The 19,513-nt window shown below is 51.7% G+C and overlaps 1 protein-coding gene across 8 annotated transcripts in view; it reads left to right on the top strand.

The window, feature by feature from the left end:
* TMEM63A (transmembrane protein 63A) overlaps positions 1 to 19,513 on the top strand; it is a 31,178-nt gene that overhangs the window by 3,825 nt on the left and 7,840 nt on the right. For 3 of the 8 annotated variants that reach the window (XM_082426602.1, XM_082426605.1, XM_082426604.1), the window contains 13 exons: positions 1,059 to 1,414; positions 3,844 to 3,923; positions 5,881 to 5,944; positions 6,898 to 6,935; positions 10,177 to 10,319; positions 11,062 to 11,113; positions 11,529 to 11,637; positions 12,422 to 12,492; positions 14,566 to 14,646; positions 14,890 to 15,013; positions 15,106 to 15,239; positions 16,537 to 16,674; positions 18,086 to 18,239. In XM_082426602.1, the coding sequence (XP_082282728.1) occupies positions 1,229 to 1,414; positions 3,844 to 3,923; positions 5,881 to 5,944; positions 6,898 to 6,935; positions 10,177 to 10,319; positions 11,062 to 11,113; positions 11,529 to 11,637; positions 12,422 to 12,492; positions 14,566 to 14,646; positions 14,890 to 15,013; positions 15,106 to 15,239; positions 16,537 to 16,674; positions 18,086 to 18,239 (1,374 nt within the window). In that variant the 5' untranslated portion in view covers positions 1,059 to 1,228. Of the gene's footprint in view, positions 1 to 1,058; positions 1,415 to 3,843; positions 3,924 to 5,686; positions 5,746 to 5,880; positions 5,945 to 6,897; positions 6,936 to 10,176; positions 10,320 to 11,061; positions 11,114 to 11,528; positions 11,638 to 12,421; positions 12,493 to 14,565; positions 14,647 to 14,889; positions 15,014 to 15,105; positions 15,240 to 16,536; positions 16,675 to 18,085; positions 18,240 to 19,513 lie in introns of all 8 variants that reach the window. The other 5 variants (XM_082426603.1, XM_082426606.1, XM_082426608.1 and 2 more) reach the window with 4 other exon arrangements.

Raw genomic sequence — 19,513 nt, 5'->3', positions numbered from 1 at the left:
AGTCCAAATATCTGTCTGTTCTCTGTACCTCCTCTTCTTGTCCCCAAGATTTTTGTCCCTCTAACAGGTAGAAAGACCAGACTTAGCCGAAGTCCCCTGGGAATCTAGGTTAACCAGATTTAAGGAGGTGGGACCTTGAGAGAAGGTGTTGCTGAGCATTTCTCCAGGCTCTTCAGCCACAGACAGTGTGAAAAGCAGGCCAGAACTTGGCCACTAACACTGGGACCTTTGGTGTTTGGAGATTTCCATTAGTTTCACCTGGGTTACCAGGAGCCTCAAAGGAAAAGTCAACAACCAGCCTGGAGCGATATTTGCTTTGGAAATGCTGGACCTTCCAGTAAGGCTAGGGGTGTAGGAATGAGAGGGCCCAGCCTGGGGGGTGCCCCAGCGCTGCACGGTGGGTGACTCAGGGGTCCCTGAGGAGGCCTGGGACCCCATCCTCCTCACCCTAGACCACCCCCTTTTGCCTTCTCTGTCTCCTCTCCACTGCCCCTTTCCTGGCTTTTACTCTCTCACTAAACTAACGCATGTGTGTAGACGGCTGCAGAGGGAGTGTGGCGTAGTAGAAAGAGAGCTGTCATCTGGGACCCGGGAGGCTGGGTCTGAGACCCAGTTCTGCCCCGACCAGCTCCTTAAGCTTAATGGAAATCTCAAGCCTCTGAGCCTCGGTTTCCAAGTGTATGGATGGAGTGGGCCTGTCTCTGAGGCCCCGGCCTGACGTCCCGTGAACTCTCGTCTGTGGCTCAGATGATCAAGAGTTGTTGCACTTGGACGCTCTTCCTCCTCCTCTGTTGATTCCTGTGCCCTGCCTGGTCTCCCCTGCCTGCCCTCCGGACCTCCCAGGGTCCCCCTGCAGGAATGACTTCCCGGCAGGAGTCTCTCCTGAGGCTGGAGGAACTTGGCACCCCTTAGGCAGGCACCACAGCAGCTCCTGTCCTTCCCTGTTCTCCTGTTCACCCCCCCCCGCTGGGGAGGCGGCCAGCTGTGTCCTGGGTGAGCCGTCCGCCCGGTCCATCTGACCCTCTGGGCTGTTCCCACAATGGAGCTATTCTCTGTAGGCTCTGCCGGGCACTCGGGGCCAGTGTCCGCCTCTCCCTGATCCCTGTGCCCCACCAGCCCCTGGAGGAGACACCCGCCCTTGGCTCTGCCAGCGCTGGCTGGGGAAACCACGGGAGAGTTGGAGCCCTGACCCTCCGCCGGGCCCCATTCTCCAGGGAGGACCAGCACGATGACCGACTCCCCACTCCTGGAGCTGTGGCAATCCAGGGCGGTGGCCATCCGCGAGCGGCTGGGCATCGGGGACCAGCCCAATGACTCCTACTGCTACAACTCGGCCAAAAACAGCACCGTGCTCCAGGGGGTCACCTTCGGTGGCATCCCCACTGTCCTGTTCATAGACGTCACCTGCTTCCTGGTGAGACTCCTTGGGAATCGTGTCAGTTATTTGTTTGTTTAACCTTCACCCCCCCCCCCCCCACTCCCCTTTCTGGGAAACTCAGGTGAGGAGCCAGCAGACATCCCTGGGTTTAAGTCCTAGCTCTGCTACTTCGCAGCTCTGTAACCTTGGGCGTGTTACATAGCTTGTTTAGGCCTCAGGTGTTTGCTCTGTAAATGGAGGTAATAATTTTTACCTCGAAGATTCTGGGACAAGATTAAATAAGGCGATGGATGTAAAGAATACACATTACGATTCTTTTGATTATTACCATTGTTACCGAGTTATCAGCACGTCATGTGTCTAAGGCCCTTGGGAAGGGTCAGTCCACAGGGATGAGAGATGTGAATGAGAATTAGAGCAGCTGCCATTCCCAATTTATAAATGTCACCCCCCTGTTCCCCACTGGGGTCCCTGGGCCTTTAGAGGATCAGACGAGAGAAGGAGAAAACTGGGGAAAGGCGAGTATACCTTATCAGTGCCGACCCTCACAGGTGGCCTTTCTTTAGTTCAGACCTCCTTGTTCCCACAGACCGCCCCCCCAACCCAATTTGAAATATGCCGTATTCTCCCCTAGACTGACTCAGACTTGCTAGGTGAGATTTACTGGGGCTCAGGGGCACCTTCTTTTGACAACTGCCCATGGGATGGTTGGTCCCTCTTGTCACCTTCTCCTCCCATGTAGGGGAGACCATCTGATTAAACAGGGTAAGAGTGGGCAGAGGGAGTAGACCCCTTGGACTGCTTTGTGCCAGAGGTTAGGTGGGGGCCTGGGGGAGGGGGGTTAGGGCCTCTGTCCCTGAAGGAGGCGGGTATCCAACCCAAGTTTGCTTGCGGGGAAAATGTTCATAGGAAGAGGGAAAGGGAGTCCTAACTCCTCTTTGCGTTTTCCTCCCTAGGATTAAAGTCTAAATTGTTGCCTTAGACTTTTGCTACATTGTTGGTCCTCTAGGGGCAGAACCCGCATGCTACTCATGTTGCTTTTACGAAAAAGGGCTCTTTAAGTGCCGAATAACCCACGTCTTGGAGCCAAAACCCATTTGTAGGTTGAGAACAGTCATATCTACCAGCCTTGGTTGGGAGGAGAGAGTAGGGAGGAGCGTGGTGACGGATTTGAAGGTTGGTGGGATTCATGGAGGAGGGTGGCCCTAGAGCTGTGATCCAGCGTCTCCAGGGAGGGGAGGGTCTGGGCCAAGGAGAGAAGTCCTGAGAGGCAGGCTGGGGTGGGTATGTCTTGGTTGAGAAGAGAGAGTAGCTCTCCAGTGGAGTGTGCTGGTGGGGGTGGATTTGTATTGCGGGAAGTTACGGGGATTGGGAGTGGGGTGGAGGAAGGGGCCCACCGAAGAGCCAGAGGGGCCTGGAGGAGAGAGATGCACGGGAAATGTCCACACCGCTGGGGCCAAGGGGGGCAGCAGCCAGGGCAGAGCGCAGGCACTTGCCCAGCCGCCTTCACGTTTATCCGACAGCAGGACTCACCTGCCTTTGAAAATATATCACCAACTTCCAGATTCACCTTGAGAAAATTCTGCTGGAACTCAGCCCCTCTGGGGTCCAGAACCCACATTTAAAACCACAGTTCCTGACAAGGGCAGGCAGGGATATACTGATTAAAACGCTGAGCCCTGAAGGGAGGGAGCCTGTCCAGGGAGGGGAGACAGGAGCAAGGCAGAGGACCTGCAAAGGTGGGCACGGAGGGAGCGAGGAGACAGCCTAGAATCGACAGACTTTTAGAGCGGGAAGGGGGTTAGACTTGAGTGCAGCCCCTCGCGTTGCTGTTGGGCGCACGGGCCTGCCGCCCGAGCGCCCCTGCTTGTGGAGGCGGAGCCACACGGAGCCCCAGGCCCTCAGTGGGCGCTGCCCCTGTGTGCTCTACACCAGGAGTCCGTCCCCAGGGCTTGCCTCCAGGAGAACCAAACTCAAGATAAAGGTCTGACCACCTCTGGCTCAGCTTCCGGGAGCTCTGCTACCTCTGTTCTATAATTAAAAATGCAGCTCTATGTAAAGCGAAGGAGGGAGCTGGTCCCCAGGGCTGCTGTGAGGGCCCTTCCTGCTCAGGAGACCCTGCAGGCACACCAGGGCCGAGGACAGCCGTGGCTGTCAGGGCTGCCTTGGGAGTGAAGAGCAGGGCCTGCGTGCTTGACTGGGGGGCTGCCAGGGCGAGCTCCGTGTCAGCGTTGACAGCCTTTGTGGCTTGGGCACAGGGGACAGGAGCTGGTGAAGGGGGTGAGCGTTGAGCCCTTGAGCTGTGTGGCCTTGGGCAGCTCCGTGCCTTCTCTGGCCCTTTTAGCCCTCCTGAGTCTGGGGGGGCGGGGGTTGGGGAGGGGTGGGCTTTGCCCCTAAGACAATTGCCCCTAATTAGAAGCAATCCAATATACATTTACAAGACTTGATTTCTTTTCTACTTTTAGTTTTTAATATTGGTATTTTCCATCATAAGAAGAAAATTCTGGGATTATGGCCGCATTGCCCTGGTGTCAGAAGCAGACAGGTAAAAAAGACTCATTACGTCAAGTGTGTGTGTGTGTGTGTGTGTGTGTGTGTGTGTGTGTGTGTGTGTGTGAGTGAGAGGAGAGAGAGAGAGAGAGACAGAGACAGAGGCTGGGATGGGGCTGGGGGCTTGTGAAGCCCACCAGGCACAGCCCACACATGATGCTCATATTAGATTGTGTTCATTAGTGTGTCTGCCAGGCCTGTACCAGAAACTGTTCCCTCTCCTCTTCACCACAGACCTGTGAGATTAGCCTTGGTGCCTTCCTTGTGGTGGTAAGAAAACCATTGCCCACACACCCAGCTTTCCCCTGGGGCTTGGAGCTGGCGTGACTGTGAACCAGCTGCTTCAGGCTACGGAAGAAATCTAGTTGCCTTAGATACTTAAGGCTTTCATCATCAGCTGAGGAGGATGCCAGCTTTCTTTCTCGCCTTGGACATTTTCAAGTGTATCTTCTTTGAGATTAATTAGTTCGGGGCTGGGGATGAGGCGAGCTGGATTGAGAAGGGCAGCAGGGCCGTAGGTGAGCTGCTCCTTTCCTCTGGGTCAGGGTCAGCCAGTGGCCCTAATCCGCCAGCTTCGGACGCTCTGTCACAGAGCACAGACTGCCTTGGCCAGGACTCACGTCCTTCTGCCTCCACCCTGGGCTCTCTACGCATGTCACCTGAAGGGGGAGAATGAGTTCCACGTCTGCACAACTGGAATTTCCAGCTCCAGCTAGCTGTCCCTCACCCCAGGATCTTGTGTCAGATGCAGCAATAGGAAGCGACTGGGGAAACAGAGACTGGCCCGGGCTGCCCCACCCAAGCCTCCCCGGGGGTTCCACAGGCAGACCCCCACTCTTGCTCCACAGGGGGCTCCCGTGTTGAAATGCGGTCTGTGCAGGAGGGGCGATGGGGGTGTCTGTAAATGCACCTTCTTTCCCCACAGTCTCCATCCTGGCGTTTGCGGAAGCCCAAGGATATTAACCTTGGGGTAAGGTGCTGGGGCCTCTGCTTCAGCTGTGTGCCAGCCTTGGACTGTTTGGGGGGAAACTTCTGAAACACCTGGTGCATTTTTGGCACATTCACTCCTAGGAGGGCTGAGTACTACAACAGACTAGAGCACCTGGAAATCAGGAGCCTCCACACTTCCATGGCTGTGTCATCTTGGTCAGGACCCTGAGCTCGTTGGGTTGTTTCCTCTGGCCTTTTCTTGCCTGTAGGGTTACCATGAAGGTCAAATGAGGCAGTTCTCTGGAAAGTCTTTGAAACTTGAGCTTCACCAGGCCTTATGCCATTAGAAGTGGGATGGTGAAGCCAGGAGTAGGAAAACAGAGAGAAAAGCAAAACTTAGCATACTGCAAACACCTCAAATTCACAGCGCACAGGGTGTTTTTATGGGTTACTCGGAAGAAAGGATCTGCCCAAATTAGCAATGTAAAATGCTCCAGTTCATCAAGTCTAAAATGCGCATTTTTGGCATTTTCTCATCTATGAAACTGGGTGCAACTTATTATCAATGGTGATCATAGTTAATTGACAGCATCCTTTACTTCTTAGTGGTTCAAAAAATAATTGTGCCCTTTACAACCAGTGGTGTCTTAGATTTGATAAAATACAGTATTCCAAGTTTTATTTGCTATATTGGGAAATATATTGTAAACAGGCAACACTTTGAAGTCATTTTATGTAGACCAGTCACAGGGCTGAGGTTCAAGGGTGTGGAGCACAGGATGGTGCACTGATGCCCTGACCCCCTGTTATTCATCCCACGTAACATAGAGTTTGATGTCTCACCAAACCTTGGAATGGTCGATGCCCTTGCCTATATTTTTCACAGGGTGAGTTATATTTTGTCCCAGCCACTGAGCGCTAGTAGCTTTGATCCTGAGCTCTAAGAGGCAGCGAGATACTAGACATAAGTTTTTAGACCTTTTAAAAGAATTATCTGCCATTTTTCCCTTTTGTGTTTCTAGTGAGTCCAGATTCCAGAGACTGTCATCTTCCTCCTCAGGGCAGCAGGACTTTGAAAGCGAGCTGGTTGGTATTTAAGGGGCAGGTATGGTTGTGGCTGCGGGATGGGGGCTTGCAAGGATGGGCAGTAATGAATTGGCAGGGAGAGGGCAGTTGTACTCCTGCTGAGCCGCTAACTCAATACCCTTGACCTTGAGTGGCACATTGCTGGTGAGAGCTCTTCTCTGCTTTGACAAAGACACCTGAACTTGGGAAATACCACAGCAAAGATGGCAGCTGGGTGATCCAGGATTGTGAGACTTGATTAATTCTCAGGCACCTGGCTACAGCTCTTGTCTGTGTTATCATACTTAGCGGCTTTGTGTGACAGTTAATTATTGACTTGCTTGCTAGCTTATGAGCCAGCTGTGGGCAGGAACCAAATCTTATCCAGCCCTGTTCCCCACCTCCTGACACCCAGTAGGTGCTAAGTAACTGTCAAATGAATGACGAGCAAATATTTGTCTTTCCCAGCTGGGTGAGAGTCCAGCTTTAAGGGGTATCGAGTTTAAGAGATACGATGGACACTAAAACCCATGAAACCCTTTCCCTCTCTAAACCCCGCCCCAGGGAACTGTCCAGTTGAGTGGGCTTGGTTCCTTGCTTTTGTCTTGGATCTCATTCAGTCATCTTGAAACAAACAGAAGCCCCCATCAGCTTCTCCAGAGCAGCCTTGAACTTTCATCAACTCTCCATTCAAGTTGCACCATTTGACCCAGGAGCCTGTATTAATTCCACAAATTGTCAAAACTTGAGAGGCTTTCACAAGATTTCCAGGCACAGGATGCATGTTACAAAGGACTGGGGGCACACCGACTCTGTCGTGTTTGGACAAGAGGGTTGCTTGCTGAATTTGGGACAAAAGCACTGCTTTTTATAAAACGGGAGGTTAGATGGTTGTTTAAAGTCAAAGATGATGATTATATCTGCCTCCGAAAAATAGAGATTGTTGGAAGCTAATCCCTGTTCTCCGTTTCCAGGGATGCTGCCCATGGCTGACTGCAATCTTCCGCCTGCAGTGAGTACAGCGCGGGTGGCTGGAGGTGTCTTTGTTTGGGTGGGTTTGTTTGGGTGTTCGGCCAATCAGGAGGAGAGAGCCAAGATGCCTGATCCTGAGTTGGAGTCTCTCAGATACTTTTCAGTTCAGACCCAAAGCTGTACTTGGGGGCTGAGAATAAAGGTGGCCCAGGGAGCCCCTGTGCAAGCTAATTAAAGCTAATTTTTTGCTTTAGGCAGGAATTATATCTACGTACTGTGTAACACGGATATATTTGGATGGAAGGTCTTCTAGGCAGCGTCATGTCTTTGAATTAGTGGAAAGTGGAGACATAATGATTGCTTAATATAGTCAGCTCATTTGGTTAAAAGTTTTCTTTTTTTCTTAAAACTTGGGCCCTTTGGAGAGAAATCCTGAAAGAGGTGCTTGGTGATTATAAGCCAGTTATTCCCCTTGCACGTGGTGGCAGAGCTAAGCTGCGAGTCTCAGCTCTGCTGCCTGTGGCCGTATTGCATCCTATCTGAGAAACCACCGTTGTAAGACGCACAGCACCAGGAATGAGAAAATGCTTCCTATTATGCTGTGATTGGCTGTGATCCCAGGGTGCCCCCCCATTTCAGAGGTGTTGAAATATGAAAATGACATCTTAGAAGTGATGAAATGTGATAGTTCTAGGACATTGGGTAAGTCCCTCTCTCTGGGCCTCGGTTTCCCCAACTATAAAAGCAGGCTGAGAATAGCACCTGCTCTGTCTAGTTCAAATGCATTCACACGTGTGAGCGTGTTATAAACAGCCCAGGCTGGTGAGAGTTGTTCCCAGGGGAACTGGCAGGAGGCAGTTTGTGCAGAAGAAACCAGTGAACTGTGGTCTGGAGCAGGAGGGGAGGTTTCTGGGAGGGAGGAGGGGACAGAGGTGGGAGAGGTGGATTTGGCAGCCTCGCCCTTCCCTGCCCACTCCAAAATCATGTCAGCGTTTCCTCCGGGTGTTGGAAGTCATGCATATTCTGTGCAAAAATCCATCACGTACAGAACAGAATTAATAGGAAGAAATTTTAAGTCACCCTTACCCCTACCTCTGAAAGATGCCCTTGGCGTGTTTTCCTCTGCTCAGCCACTCCCCATGACACCGCTGGCTGGGACTCGGGCCATTCCCCTACCCTGGGCTGTGCCCCCCACTCTCTCCCTGGATCGGGTGGGGCAAAGCCAGAAACTTTGACTCATCATCTTCATGGTAACTAGCAAAGGCTGCTGACCGTTTGCACTGCAGTCAATACCCACTGTTTCTATCACTCCATGTCCCCCTTCCAGCCCTCTCCGTGTGGACCTCACTTCTCATTGAGTGAGGCCATACCCATACAGCTGCGTATTCTGCTTTGTCATTTTAATGCCGTATCAGACATATTTTTCCATTTCAACTCCCACTGTTTTTTCTCTTCTGTTCCTGCCACAGAAAGGATTACCCTTTGACTTTTTTTAAGGCTGCAATTAAATTTTAACAGCTGCTCACGCCCAGCGTTACAACTGACATTTAAAGAGGCCTCTCAGTTTCCATCCAAATTGCCTTTCCCAGCAAGATACGGAAATTAGAGGTGTATCTCAAGAAAAAATTGTTGATGAAAATTGCTCACTTATTTGTTTTATTTTTAAAAAATATTTTATTTACTTCGGCTGCACCGGGTCTTAGTTGCGGCATGCGGGCTCTTCGTTGCGGCATGCGGGATCTTTTTAGTTGCGGCGTGCACGTGGGATCTAGTTCCCCGACCAGGGATCGAACCCGGGCCCCCTGCATTGGGAGTGTGGAGTCTTACCCACTGGCCCACCAGGGAAGTCCCACTTACTGGTTTTAATCTTCACCCATGTTTGTTTAGTAAGCACGTATTGTGGCAAAGTATATGCATTTTGGTAGTTTATTTAGAAGTGAAAACAGTGTGGTCAGCGGCAGAGCTTTGTCCTCCAGGTAAGCAGTAAAAAGGAGTAACATTAGCAAGCGCACTGCGAGCGTCCACCCGGCACCAGGCACGGCGTTGGGCCCGGATCCTCATTGCCTCCTGTGCGCCTGCTGAGTGACCAGCTAGCTAGCGGGTAGTAGCCTCCCTGCTTTAGGTCCCAGCCTCAGGTGGGTGCTGTGACCCTCTCTGGAGGCGACTGAGCTGGATTCCGCTGTGGTCTGTCTGGCTGGCTGCAGAGCCCACATGCCACACCTTTCACACCTGCCTTTTTATGCTGTGGCCCTTGCTTCCCTGAGCTCTTTCTTCCCAGTGCAGGGCTTTCCCTGCCTTCTGGAAGCTACCTCAGGGTAGCTCCCTGTCAGGAGAGTGGGAAAGCAGGAGACACCCCCCTCCCCTTATCTCTCTGCAGCATGGAAGTCTGGCTGTCAGAACCCAGAATTTTCTGGGTTGCCAAATGACCTGGAGCCTCCAAATACAGCACTGAGGGTGGGAAAGGGTGGAGCAGGTCGCCCCCCACCTCTGGGGCCACAGCAGGGACACAGGGAAGAGGCAGGGCCAGCAAGATGGACTGAGCCTTAGAATGTTTAAAGCAGTAGCTCCAGGGACTTCCCTGGTGGCCCAGTGGTTAAAACTCTGTGCTCCCAATGCAGGGGGCCCGGTTTCAATCCCTGGTCAGGGAACTAGATCCCGCGTGCCACAACTAAAAGATCCCACATGTGGCAACTAAAGATCCCGCGTGCCGCAATGAAGATCCGCACGTGGTAATGAAGATCCCACACACCTCAACTAAGACCAGCACAGCCAAATAAATATTAAAAGATAAATAAAATAAAGCAGTGGCTCCACCTCTGTCTCCCAGTTTCCCTGAGGAGGAGATGGGAGAAAGGGTGGGAACCATGAGCCTGGACACACACAGCTTTGCTCAGGAGATTCTCAGCAGCCCTCTTGTCAGTGGCTTTGCTTGTCCATAGATGCAGGAAAGGGCTGAGGGATAATTGTACTTACACACAAACGTGTGCACAAATGTTTCTAGAGACCTAAAGTGGAGCAGTGGCAGGTTCCTTCGTCCAGGAGTATGGGGCGAGGGCTGAGAGGCAGGCTCTGGAGATCATAGCTCTGCTATTACAGGCTGGATGATTGTAAAAGTTAATGTGCTTTTTCTGTACCTGTTTCCTCATATTTAAAAAAATGGAGATCAAATTGGGACCTACCTCACGGATGGTCACGAGGGTTAAATGAGATCATCCATGCAAGGCCCAAAGGGCCCAGCCTGTTACCACTGCTCATTAGGATTCCATGTGTGTCTTGCACAGAGATGACCAGATCATGGAGTGGTGTGGGGAGGACGCCATCCACTACCTGTCGTTCCAGAGACACATCATCTTCCTGCTGGTGGTGGTCAGCTTCTTGTCTCTGTGTGTCATCCTGCCTGTCAACCTCTCGGGGAGCTTGCTGGGTAAGGACTCCTCGTCTTGCCTGAGTTGGGCCCAGGCAGAGCAGCAGCCCTGGGGAAAGGGCCTCATTGTGGTGGATCAGAACCCCAGGATTCATGCTCAAATTCAGATGTGAGAAGGTCTCAGGGTGACTTTCTGAACTTTTCCATTTGCTTAAAGATCTGGAGAAGAATCCACCCCAAACCTGGGCCAAGAGCTGGGGCCCCTAATATCTAAGTAGGAGGAAGACCCCAAGACTGATAAGATCAGGGGCTTTCAGAGTGTGTTTTATAGTTTCCTGCCCCCACCCAAATCAGGAGGCCACAAGTAGTGGATCCAGAAGATGTTTGTGATGCTCTACGTGAAAATCGGAGTGTGGAATTCTATTTCCAAACACCCATGGGAATCCAGCGTCACCATCACGAATCCACTTCTTATGCCCAGTGATTCCCAGCCTTGGTTTTGGGAACAGCTTAGGGTGTTTCTAGATTTCTCAAGGAATGCCACAAGAATCTCAAAGCAAGATGAATTCAGATTTTGACTTTACCCACATGGTAGGTTGAGAAGAAGTTGTCAGGAGCGTCTTGGAGTAAAGCAGAGGCCTTGGTTGGTGTAGCTCTGAAAAGTGGACGGTCGTCACAGTCCTCCGACTTCTCGGACATCTTAATGCTCCTCCTCCTTAGAGCTCCACAAACCAAGGCTGTGTTGCCCCCCTCCCACTTCCCTAGTGTGACCCTGCAACTGAGTATCTGTGCTTCCCTGCAGACAAAGACCCTTACAGCTTTGGGAGGACGACAGTCGCAAACCTACAGACTGAGTGAGTTCGAGGTGGGAGGGCATGAGGGTGCTGATGGGTGAGACCAAGGAGAGGGCAGATTCTGGAGCCCGGGATAGGCCAGAGGGCGTCCAAAGTGAGCGAGTTAATGTCTGAAAGCCTCTTTGCCTCTAGCGCCTGCTGCTGGGCTATGGGCATGGACACGCCCCAGGCCGCTGTTGTTCTGCAGTGGGTTTTAGGAAACACAGAGGGCCCCGTGGAGCTGGGGTTCATTTGTCAGGACAGTGCCTTCTCTAAAGGGCACTGGCCACTCAACCTCTGTTGGAGGATCTGTTGTGAGGAAGCCTTTGGCCCTCAGCTCAGTGCCAGGTGGGTAACCAAGCCCAGCCCTGCACCCTCGCTCCCTGCCTGGGAGCCCAGCCCTGATGGCAGGTGGTGTCCCTCCCCTCCCCCCCAGCAACGACCTGCTTTGGCTGCACACCGTCTTCTCTATCCTTTACCTCATCCTCACTGTGGGCTTCATGCGGCACCACACCCAGTCCATCAAGTACAAAGAGGAGAACCTGGTGAGTGAGGGGCGGTGGGGGGCTGGGTGTGTGCTGGGGAGGGGCTCAGGTGGGAGCTGGGGAGGAGTGGCACCAGGCTTATTCCCCAGCACCACGATGGCAGTGAGTGTAAGGAGGGGCCTCAGGCTTGCAAATGTGTGCTCAGAATCGGCATTAAACATTTTTTTCTGGTAGATTGTTTTAGGATTTGGCTATTTCCCCCCATTTTGCCAACTAGCCTTTAGATTTGTGGGGTTTGGGCTTGTAGTTACTGATTCTAAGTAACTTCCAAGAAGTTTGAATTGAGAGCAGCTCCCTCTCTCATTGCAACCCATAACTTGATGGAGGGAGAGGGAGTTTCTATTACTTGGTTCCAAGCCTGGGTCCTCCTCTGATCTGCTGTGTGACCTCATTTGAGTCACTTCCCCTTTCTGAGTTCTTTCTCAGTCTCTTGTCATGCAAAGGAGGCTCATCGAAATTGCTTTGGAAATGTATTTTTTTTTGGCCATGCTGCGTGGCATGTGGGATCTTAGTTCCCTGACCAGGGGTCGAACCCATGCCCCCTGCAGTGGAAGCGCAGAGCCCTAACCACTGGACCGCCAGGGAATTCCCTGGAAACGTATTCTTGACTGCCTAGAAGAAGATGCTATGTAAAGAAGAGACTTCAAGGCTCTGTCAGGCCAGGAAGGCGAGCACCTGAGCCTCTGAGTCCCCATCGTTTTGCTTGGGGAGGCTTGAACGGGGTGTTCCCCTGGCCGACTGGCTTGCCCTGGTGACTTTTCTCCCTGGTGTGTTTCTCCGGCAGGTGAGGCGGACCCTGTTCATCACAGGACTCCCCAGAGACGCGAAGAAGGAGACTGTGGAGAGCCACTTCCGGTGAGCAGGGCCGCTTCTGCTGGGAGGGAAGGGGAGAGAGACCCTAGGAGGACCTGGCCCAGCCACCGAGCTGCAGATGCTGCTCTGGGCAGGCTCTGCTGGGGCTGTGAGGGCCTGGGCTGGGCCGGCACGTCCTCTGCCAGCAGCCACGGCTGCCCACGTGACCGCAGTAGCCAGAATACAGGCCAGGGTGTGGGGCAGATAAACATCTTGAGAGCTCAGGGGCAGAGAAAAAGATTTATAGAAACAACACGCCCACACATTCCCCGCAAAAAAAAAAAAAAAGGATTCACCCTGGGCTTCTCAGCGTCAGCTTTGCAGAGTAAGAGATACCCGAGAGACAGCAGTCTTGGAGGTGGGGAGGGACCTGGGCCCCGCTTTGCGTTTCGTGGTTCATTCTTCTTCTCAGCACGTGTCTCTTGAGTGAGCACTCCGGGTCCGGGGCCCTGTCCTCACAGAGCTCACTCACGGCTCTCCCAGCAGACCCTCCTTTCCAGCAGCCTCCTCTGAGCACCTGCACCAGGGATACCTGCAGGTGGGGGCTAGAGGAAGGGCTTTCCTGTGAGAAGGAAGTTGTGTGTACCATGCGATGAATGCAGGGCATCTCATGGAGCTTCAGGAAAGGGGATGGTCGGGGGGAGAGCAGGCCGGGAAGGCTCCCAGGACCCTGGGCTGGAGGGCTTGAACCTGGGCTAGCGAGCTGAGGTTTCAGTCTGTATTCATTCCTCGTCAACAGTCATTAATTTGTAGTATGGATTAGGGGTTGACTATGGCTTGGCTTTGCACTATTTATGAAGAACACTTGCTAAGCAAATTATTAGTATAAACAGAATTGTAAAATGAATGTTTAAAATTTATCGACTAACCTCTCTTTTAGAAACTCTAAGTATTTTAGAAATATTTTTCTATATATAAACACTGGGTACTGGAATCATTTTTCTCTATTCCTTGAAACAGCTCCCCAAAGTTGCCTGTTAGGCAACATTTGGAAACAGTAGCTCCACTTAATATATTACCTTAAAGAGAAAAAAAAGTCCTCTCATTCCCATTACAAACACCGAATCACACTTTCTCCTATTTCAGGAAGCCCTTTTAGTGAACACTGCAGCAATCCATGGGGACTGATGTGTGAATTTGCCTTGTAGCAGGGACGCTTACACCATTGTTCTCTTCCGCAGAGCTCGTAATGGGACCTGAAATTGTCTACCTGACATGTCTATGGGCTGTGTCTCTCTCTCTCACTAAAATGTAAACTTATCCAGGCTCCATCCCAGTGCCTAGCAAGTAGTAGGTGGGGATTTACACGGTTCAGGAATGCCCAGGAGTTGTACATAGGATTTTGCGTATATGGTGAGGGAAGATCATACGCTGGGTACAGGCATGGGCCCTGGAGCTGGGCCGCCTGGATTTACTTCCTGGCTCAGACACTCACTAGCTGTGTGATCTTGGGCACCAGTCATTTTACCTCTCTGATGCTTATTTTCCTCATCTGTAAAATGGGGACAAAAACCTCACAGGTTATGGTGAGGATCAAATAAGTTAATGCTCTAACAGTACCTGGCCAAGAATAAGTATACATACAGCATACTTACAGTATTTTACTATGATTGTTAACGCATGTGTAGAGACTTACTGGGCTGAGGGTCCTTTGCTTTCATGAGACCGAAAAGGTCTGTGATCTTCAAAAGGGTCACAAACTGAATAGGATTTCAGTGATGGTCCAGAGTAGAAATGACCTAGAGCAAACAATAAATTTACTCCTTTGCATGGGTAGAGGAGGTAATGAACAGTGTTATTTTTTTTCTTCAGGAGAAGTACTGACTGATTTAAAGCCAAGTGGGTACAAACTTGTCAGTTTCAGGCAGTTACTTTCATGCTATTTAAAAGGACCTCTTTGTATTACATTTCAAAATTTTCCCCTTTGGTAAAAGACAAAGAGGAAAGAGGTCTCCCCTGGCACAGAAATGAGCAGTGTAATTACTCTGCCACCCCTGGAGTCTTGGGGGTCTCTCCTGCCTGGGGGGTTCTCTTTTCCAATGGCTATCTTTTGCTTTTGATCTGCCCTGGGCACAGGGACGCGTATCCCACGTGTGAAGTGGTGGAGGTCCAGCTGTGCTACAACGTGGCCAAGCTGATTTACCTGTGCAGGGAGAGGTAAGGGAGGGCTGGCAGGGCGGGTGGGCATGGGCTGAGATGGCCTGCATCTTTCTGACTCCTTCCCTCTGAGATGCCATCCTCATTCCTTGCTGGCCTCGGATCCCCTAGCAGGAAAGGAGAGGAGTGGCTCTGCCGCTTTCTTGTTTAGAAAGCTGGTGTGACCAGTGGTTGATGATGGGTGTGGGGACCGTGAGTCACACCACAGGACTGCGAGTCTGAAGTTTGTCCCTCCCACTGCAGAAAAAAGACAGAGAAGAGCCTGACCTATTATACAAACCTGCAGGTGAAGACAGGCCAGCGGACCCTCATCAACCCCAAGCCCTGCGGCCAGTTCTGCTGCTGTGAAGTGCAGGGGTGTGAGTGGGTGAGGGCCCACACCCCCCGGGAATGTGGGCGCTGGGTCCCCCGAGACCTGCACAGGACCACGTCATCACAAGGGGATGTGTCCTCTGGTAGGAGGACGCCATCTCCTACTACACGCGCATGAAGGACAGGCTGATGGAGAGGATCACAGAGGAGGAATGCAGGGTCCAGGACCAGTCCCTGGGAATGGCCTTCGTCACCTTCCAGGAAAAGTGCATGGCCACCTAGTGAGTGTGGGCATGTCCCTTGTCTGCCTCCAGATAACTTGCTGTCCCTCTTGGATAGAGACGGTACTGCTGCACCGCCATTGCTGGGATTTGTTTGTAGCATTTCCGTCTCCTTCTGCGGGTGTGGCTGGGATTGGGGGCAGACATCCACACCCACTCCCTTGGTGAGCCTGGCCGATGTTTGTGTGCCAGCTGGGCATGCGTGATTCCAGCTGAGCCCCTCTTGGGTTGATATGGCCTTACCCCACTGCCGGGCTCTCACCAGCTGCCCCAGGGGTGCCATTGCCTCTATGACCCAGCATTTCGCCAGGTGGGGTGGATGCCACCCTCTTTCACGTACCTACTCTGGAACCACAGATCTTCCTTCTATGCGTGGCCTTCCCATCTCCCTACAAATGCACTGCTCTGGGGGAATACCTCTGGGCACTCCAGGATGCTCACTGCTGCTGAGAGCCTGGCCCAAGGGAGTGGTTTTCATAGTGCACCTTGGCATGAGCTCTAGCTCCTAAAACGCTCTCATGCCTGGGATCTCCATGTCGTCTCGCCTTGGGAGCAGCAGGGGATGGGGTCGGTAGAGGGAGACGGAAAGGAGTTGGCCCAGCAAATGCTCCTTCCCCTGCCTTCCCTGCTTCGGGCATCGTGAACCCTGGGAACAGACTCCTGGCTGTGCCTTGCAGACTCTCAAGTGAGGCTGGGGTGGGGACGAGGCCAGTGGAAAGAGGAAGAGTGTTCTGAGACAGGAGTAGGGGGGCTGGTGGGTTCTTTGTGGGAGACTAAAGGGGGAAGGAGTGGAGAGTGTGGGGGTGGGAGTCCTAGGGAGGGGCATCTTGGAGTCATAGGTGATGCAGTCTAATGCTGCTATGGGGCCTGGGAAGAGGCGAGGGAGTGGAAAAGTGAGGCCCCGGGCCTGGCAGCGGGATGTCCGGCTTCATGGGCAGGGCAGAGGGGGGCCGCAAGGAGGAGCCCTATGTTGGGGCAATGCCAACAGCATGGGAGCTGGGGTCAGACAGCAGGGTGCAAAACCTAACTCTGAGAGCCTCAGTTTCCTCATCTGTAAAATAGGAATGGTAGTCCCCAGCTTAGAGGGTTGTCCTGAGGATTACGCAAAATTCTGCACATAATGTGCTAAGAATGGCATCTCTTTCATAGCACTAATTATAGCATAAGTATAATAAACTAATAATAAAGCAAAGGTCCTGTGCCATGGGACTCCCACTCTCACACGGTCCTGTTTGCTGTGTGGGTACATGGTGCCCCGAGGGGTCTGGACCCTGGCCATTTCTACATTTCCTGGCAGCATCCTGAAGGACTTCAACGCCTGCAAGTGTCAGGGCCTTCAGTGCAAAAGTGACCCGCAGCCATCCTCCCACAGCAGAGAGCTCTGCGTCTCCAAGTGGACGGTCAGCTTCGCCGCTTACCCCGAAGACATCTGCTGGTGAGCCCCCAGGCCGGCAAGGGGCGGGAATGGGGCCTGGGAGCCCTGCAGGGCTGCCCAAGTCACCTGGAAGCACAGGTGTGACCTGGCACTCAGAGAAACACTCATACTCTCCTGCACCCCTCTGGGCCGGGGGTGGGAGGCGTGATGGGGGTGGGTGGTGTGTCCACACCCAGGACTTCACTCCAGTGTCTCTCCCCGGCATCAGCAGTGTCTGGTAGGACTATAATGGGAGCAATGTATGCAATTTTAAGTTTCCTTTTAGCCACATTAAAAAAAGTAAAAGAAACTGGGGAGTTCCCTGGTGGCCTAGTGGTTAGGATTTCAGGCTTTCACGGCCATGGCCCAGGTTCAGTCCCTGGTCAGGGAACTGAGATCCTGCAAGCTGCACGGCGAGGCCAAAAAACACCAAAAAAACCACAACAAAAAAACAGGTCTTAAAAAAAAAGAAGTAAAAGAAACTGTTAAAATTAATTTTAATCAGAGTTCTCCCTCTATATCTAAAATATTATCATTTCAACATGTAGTCAATTGTTTTAAATTGAGATGTCTTACAGTCTCCTTTTCATACGTAGTGTCTTTGAGATCCAGCGTGTATGTGCCACTTCTGGCCCATCTCTGTTTGGACCAGCCACATTTCAACACACAGTAGCCTGCTGTGGCTCGAGGCTACTGTACCAGACAATGCGGCCCTGGGTCAGGTGCCAGCCGCCTCTCCAGCCTGGGGCACAAGCTGGTGAGCTGAGCTGTGTCCCCGGAGCCTTAAGCACAATGCCGAGGGTGAGGACAGCCCGGCAGAGGCCCCAGCTTGGCTCGCCATCCAGCCTGGCCTCAGGTCCTGGTCCAGAGCAGGGTCTGGGCGCTCATCTCCACTGGGCTGTATTTCAGCCCCTGGCAGTTCTGCTCTTTGGTTCACTGAGCTTTCTAAACTTGGGACTGGTTTGCCGGTCTGCTCTTGGTGGGGTGAGAAGCCAAGGCGGGTTCCAGCTGGGCCTTTTGCTTTTGTCCCCCACCCCCCTCCAACTCACACCCCAGCTCACGGCCCCGTGGGGAGTCACGTGTCTTTAGCGTGTCTGAAAAATGCCATGTTGGAGCCTTGTTTGGCCTGCTGCGGGGCTCATGGCATCTCTTCGAGTAGGGTCTGGCTCCCAGACTCTAGCTGCAAATAACCTGTTTTCCTTCTGAGCTCATAGGGACCCCAAATTCGACCTTCCTGTAGCTGAAGGTCAGTGCACGACACTTGCCTGTGCTCCCAAGGTCAAGATGGGCCCTCAGCCAGAGCCCTCAGTCTAGTCTCTTGCCTTGCGTAAATTTGACCTTCTGACTCACCCAAGCCGTGGGCACTGTAGGTGTCATAGGTGGCCAGAGCCTGAGAGATAAACCTCCAGGGCCTGTGTCCTCCCCTCTGCAGGAAGAACCTCTCTATCCAGGGCCTCTGCTGGTGGTTCCAATGGCTGGGCATCAACTTCACTCTCTCCTTGGGGCTGTTTTTCCTGACCACACCCTCCATCATCCTGTCCACCATGGACAAGTTCAACGTCACCAAACCCATCCATGCGCTAAACGTGAGTGACCATCCTGTAGGGCCTCTCGCAAGAGGGCATGGAGGGTGGGGGAGGAATGAGACCAAGAGCCGTGGGGGCCACTGAACCAGGAGGCCGTGTCACTTGGCTCATGTGCTTTTAAGCCCTGAGCAGGCATGGCCACATTTATTACAATGTCTTTATAGTAACGTTATGTAGATAAACATATGTGTCTATATTTTATGTATACATGTATGTGTATGTATATGTGTGTGTATATGTGTTACTATAGAGACATAGATACAGTGGAATCAATCTAAATGTTCAACAGTAGGGGTAATTTGAGTTGAATGAGGTATATTCAGTCTGACAGACTGTTAAGCATCCATTAAAAAATTGTATAGACTTTGTGGCAGACATGGGGTTTTACGATAAAAGCAGAATATAAAATTCTCTCTCGGCAGTGGTTACAGTGATGTACCAGTGATGTGTGTGCAGGATGGCTGCTACGGGGAGTGGGTAGCAAAGAATGCAAAGCGCTTCTCTGATGGGGGTGGCGGGATCATGAATCAATTTTTCTTTTTATATTTCAGTTTCTGATCATCCTGTTGTAAAGTTACTTATTCTAGATAGGTAATGAATGACTTTTAAGGATCTTAGATGAATTGGTAACAGCTGAACACTCCCTAAAATGGCATCTACTTGGTTTCCCATAATTGGCTTTGCTGAAATGTCACTCCACATCCTTTTTTTTTTTTCAGTTCCACTTGGCATTCGGTTAATCACACTCTGGGAAAGCACAGGGGGCTGGAGGCCCTGACGGCCTGGTTCTCGCTCAGCCATTCCCTAGCTGATGAATTCTGAGCCTTGGTTTTTCCTCTAAAAACTGGCTTTGTCCTCTATAACACTCTGCTATGTTATACTCATGGGGCCGTTGTGATGATCAAATGACTCAATAGATAATAAAAAATACGTAAGTTTTGTTTAGATTTAAAGCATCTAAATGTGTATTCCTTTGCCAGTCTTTTGATGTATGGTCAAGGCCTGTTCTTTTGAGGAAGGATCTGCTGATTAGATTTCTCCTTTGTGTATTTTATATAAAACACACGCTTATTTCATTGTTTGTGATTCTAGTTTTGGTTTCTTACAGTCAAGCAAGAACTTAGAGATACTTGCAAAGCCATTCAAAGTATAGAACCCTCCTAGATTTCATTTCCCTTGGTCTTTTACAGTTAATTCACTCTCATCTAATTCAGCAGCATTTTTGAGAAATTGGCCTTTATCAAGTCTTTCCAATGTATCCAACTTAGTTTTCA

This window comes from Balaenoptera physalus, assembly GCF_965194825.1.
Source record: "Balaenoptera physalus genome assembly, chromosome: 1".
Taxonomy (NCBI): domain Eukaryota; kingdom Metazoa; phylum Chordata; class Mammalia; order Artiodactyla; family Balaenopteridae; genus Balaenoptera; species Balaenoptera physalus.
This window is presented reverse-complemented; position numbering and strand designations above follow the sequence as displayed.